Source organism: Perkinsus marinus, assembly GCF_000006405.1.
Source record: "Perkinsus marinus ATCC 50983 genomic scaffold scf_1104296938764, whole genome shotgun sequence".
Lineage (NCBI taxonomy): Eukaryota > Perkinsozoa > Perkinsida > Perkinsidae > Perkinsus > Perkinsus marinus.
Window position 1 is genome coordinate 1949 of NW_003213327.1, and position 4066 is coordinate 6014.

General features: G+C 48.0%; 2 protein-coding genes across 2 annotated transcripts in view; both read left to right on the forward strand.

Moving 5' to 3' along the window:
• Pmar_PMAR021165 (alpha methylacyl-CoA racemase, putative) overlaps positions 1–1876 on the forward strand; it is a gene marked incomplete at both ends in the record, with an annotated part of 3013 nt that extends 1137 nt beyond the window's left edge. The window contains 9 exons of the mRNA XM_002782571.1: positions 89–148; positions 196–301; positions 348–436; positions 482–610; positions 649–765; positions 996–1171; positions 1218–1324; positions 1370–1529; positions 1574–1876. Of these exons, the coding sequence (XP_002782617.1) occupies positions 89–148; positions 196–301; positions 348–436; positions 482–610; positions 649–765; positions 996–1171; positions 1218–1324; positions 1370–1529; positions 1574–1876 (1247 nt within the window). The remainder of the gene's footprint in view (positions 1–88; positions 149–195; positions 302–347; positions 437–481; positions 611–648; positions 766–995; positions 1172–1217; positions 1325–1369; positions 1530–1573) is intronic.
• Positions 1877–2656: 780 nt separating this feature from the next.
• On the forward strand, positions 2657–3876 carry Pmar_PMAR021166 (hypothetical protein; the record flags this gene model as incomplete). Its single annotated transcript, XM_002782572.1, has 3 exons — positions 2657–2868; positions 3030–3157; positions 3207–3876. 3 exons carry the CDS (start codon positions 2657–2659, stop codon positions 3731–3733), a joined length of 867 nt encoding a protein of 288 aa, XP_002782618.1. The 3' UTR covers positions 3734–3876.
• Between the last annotated feature and the right edge of the window lie 190 nt (positions 3877–4066).

The following is a 4066-nucleotide window of genomic DNA, read 5'->3' on the forward strand; positions in this document are numbered from 1 at the left end:
GAACAACGACGCACATCTCTTATCACATTATGGCGGGGCTTTAGCTCCTCCACTGCACCGCTCCCGCTGCACGGCGTTAGGGTCATAGACCTTACCAGGATCCTAGCAGGACCGTATGGGGGGATGATGCTAGCTGATTATGGCGCAGGTGAGAGACAGACGTAACACCTTACTCTTGGACTCTTTGTGTGGTAGAGGTGATCAAAGTGGAGAAGCCTGGTGTTGGGGACGATGCACGAGCCTGGGGTCCACCATTCACTGATAAGGGTCGTGAATCTGCCTACTTTGTAGCTCCTAATAGGTAGGCTGCCTTAGGGGAGGTTAAGACATGCCTGTCAACACTACAGGAACAAGCATAGCATTGGAGTAAACTTGAAGACTCCTGAGGGTCAGCAGATTATTAAGGATCTTGTTAAAGTCAGCGACATCGTCATAGGTTCCACGAATGTTGACAAGGGTGTGGTATGACTTTCCATCTCAGAAAATTACGTGCCGGGTACGTTGGCTAAGTATGGGCTCGATTATGAATCTTTGCGTAAGTTCAACCCAGCCCTGGTATACGGTAGTCTTACTGGCTATGGTGACACAGGACCGGACAAGGATAGACCAGGTAGCTGATTGATCCAACGTGTCACCATCATGATATAGGGTATGCTTTGATGGTGGAGGGCCGTTGTGGTATGATGGCATGCACGGGCATAGGAGATCAACCTGTTAAGATTGGCGTCGCTTGGACCGATATCCTTGCTGGTCTACACCTTCACGGTAAGTGAATACAGTGCTTGTCAGTATTGTGTGCGAAATGTGCGTCATTTTCTGAGGTTAATGAGAATTGATATGAATCCCTACGTATACAATGTAACTACTGCTATGAGCAATTCTTTTTGTCATCCCGGGCTCGCCCAGGTTTGCCGAATTTAGTATGCAAACGAACGATGTGTCCGATTACAGCGCACTGCCCTTTTTTCTTCATGACCGCCATCCATTTTTCTCAGGTGGGGTATTGGCGGCCCTGTACAACGCCAAGATGACTGGTCAAGGTCGGCATGTGAAATGCAGTCTGTTGGAGTCGCAAGTCTCTGCTATGGCTAATGTAGCCAGTGGTTACCTTATAGGTGGTGTAGAGTGCGCACGTATGGGGACGCAGCACCCGAATATCGTCCCGTATGGTGTAGGCCGTCCTTTGCCCCATGGGGCTCTCCTATTGCTCCTGGCAGGCTTTCCCCACCGCTGATGGTCACATAGTTGCTGGGGCATTGAACGATGCTCAGTGGAAGAGTTTTTGTAACGTCTTGGGCAGACCTGATTTAGAGCAGGATGAGAAGTAGCGCCTGGCTTGAGGGAGATCCCCATTCAGTGCTCTTGTTAGGTTCAAGACCAACGAAGCACGCTGTAACCACAGAGATGAGCTCAATGGTATCTTAAATGAGATACTTAAAACGAAGAGGACAGAGGAATGGATGGCCCTACTTGACGCTTTGCCGCATAAGGAGCGACTCGCCCATGACAAGCTTCAGAATATGCAAGGGGTGAATCCGACACTGTTCTTTATTCGGGGGTCAAAAGCGTGTAGGTATTCTCTGACCCGCAAGTGTTGGCAAGGGGGATGAAGTTGACAGTAGAGCACGCTACTGCGGGTACGGGTTTTGTTGCTATCGTCCTACCTCACGCACTGTGCTCAGGTCCAATTGATGTTGTTGGTCCCGCGGTAAAGTTCGAGCCGGCGCCCTCCAAGGAGGAGAAGTCCTTACCACCACCAGCGCTTGGTGAACACACTAAATGGGTGCTGCAAAGGTGCCTGGGCTACTCTGACGAGAAGATAGCGAGGTTGGCTGAAGACCGGATCGTCCACATCATGTCCAATGAGCCTTTGTAGAGCATGTCACTACACGAGCGCAAGAGCGCGTGGTCTTTTATATTACTTGTATTAAGTCAGAAAAGTTCGTATTTCCGTTTCTGTCGAGTTCAGGGCTGAGTTACTCAGTTTTGAAACTCACGGCAGAGGTTTTGTATGAGTATAACACTTTTGAAGTCCCAGAGGGCTGAAAGATCGTCGCCCTGTTCATGTCCTTGACCGTGGGGCTCTGACGATTATGTCTTTCTGAATGCACGCCTTGTGTTTGTGGAGTGTGAACAAGTCTTTGACGTAGCCATGATAAGGACATCTGGATTCTAGGTCTTGAGCAACAGGTTGAAAGCATATACATTTCGAACGCCGTCGTATACTGCTGGTCTTCCACAACCAATAGGGTTGAGTTCTACTCGAAAGGCTCTACTGTGTATCGGAAAGCACAGGACCAGGATAGAGCTATCAAGGAGTTAATCCTTCCTATGTCTGGACATCGTGAGTTTCCTGAGTTCAGCAGTTGTTGACAAATTAGCATCGACTGGGCTCAATCAGCAGCCTCCAGGCTTGTGATTAGTGGCGAATTGGAGTTTCTCTTGAATGAGGAAGACTCAGAGGGCCGAAGTTGAACACCTATAAAATATGCTTGTATTCTCTATGTCTACTGGTGTTACTCGTCACAAGAAGCGATAGCGCATGCGTGCAAAGACGCACCCGGGTTCGATCCTAGGGTCCGTATTTTTTATTTCGCATCTCCCCAGAGGCTCAACAAAATGAATATTTATTTCTCAGCGTGTTAGTTTGTATATCATGGTTCAGCCAGTATTCGAAGACTCAACGGTAGCCCTATCATCGTGTTTCCTCTGCGGAGTGCTCTTCTTTGCGGAGTTCTACCGCCTCAAGGGGGATGTTAATAAAGCGAGCCAATACGTGGCAATGTTCCATCATGTTGTCTCTACTGTACTAGCAGCTGCTGTCATCATTATCAACTGGGACTCACTATGGACCTTGGCTAGCTTCGGGTAACGCAACAGGAGACCAAGAAGCACCTTATTGGTTTTTCATACTAAACTCGTGTGTTATAGCACTAGAGGCTCTCAGTGATAGAGACATCGCAACAACTACTTCATAAAGTGGCATCCAGTTGAGAATCATCCTTAAACTACTGTATGGCGATTTTCAGGTACAACACTGACTACTCCCTCGTCAACATACTACAACATTTCAACATTGGTTATTTCACATACGACCTGGCCCATGTTCTCACTTGGGACCGCAAGTTCCTCGGTCATCATGTAGTTGCCATTGCTGGTAGCACCTCTCCTTCTTCCTATGAGGTCGCGTCTCATGCCGTTTTCAGGTTTCCTTACGTCTGATGTCGCCAATGTATTCGGCCTGGCTAATGCTGTGAACACTTTCATCACGGAGTTGGGTTCAATAATGTACAACTACTACAATACTAGACGCTCTACTACGACATATACAGTCTTCGTGGTAGCGTATTCGATCTCGAGAGCCTTCTTACTAACATGGAGTTTCCGTGTGCTCTGGCAAGCGACTCATCCTCCGGCCGATTACGTGTACCCATTTTGGGCTCCTTATGCGATGGTCATTTTGCAGTCGTCAATTTTCATCATTAACTTCAAGTTCCAGTTAACTCACTTGAGGAAACTATATAGGATACTCTCCGGACAAAAGGCCGCGCCAAAGCCAGTCAAGAGTACTGAGACTGAACTGCAGTCGGGTGGAGAAGCGGTCAACAACAACAAGGAGGAGGAGGAGGAAGAGGAAAGCATCAGCGACGATGAGAATCCGGCTATTCCCAAACGAATTTTACGTAATCGTGCTAATGGTGTTGCCCTTGGAGAGACGACCACAGTAGCTTAACAAAGGCCTTCCTTAAATACCATCAATATCATTCATCGTAGTTGTTTCTACTGAGACTGCTATTTATCGAGGCATTGATCCATGGATCAAAGCTGACCTAAAATACCCTGTGAGAATCGCTCACAGCCCTTTATGCTCGGGCGGATTGTTGAGTACTTTCCTCGACTACAGCGTCGTGTTGGTTGGGGAGAACGATGATATGTATAAAGTGTCGAGGCGCTGTTCTCGATGTCTCAGTATTCGTTCTTACGTCCTTCTTGGTCACCTCCTGCTAACCTACCTTGGGACGATAGGAAAAGGTCCTAAAGTAGCAGCCGTGATGTTCACTGAAGA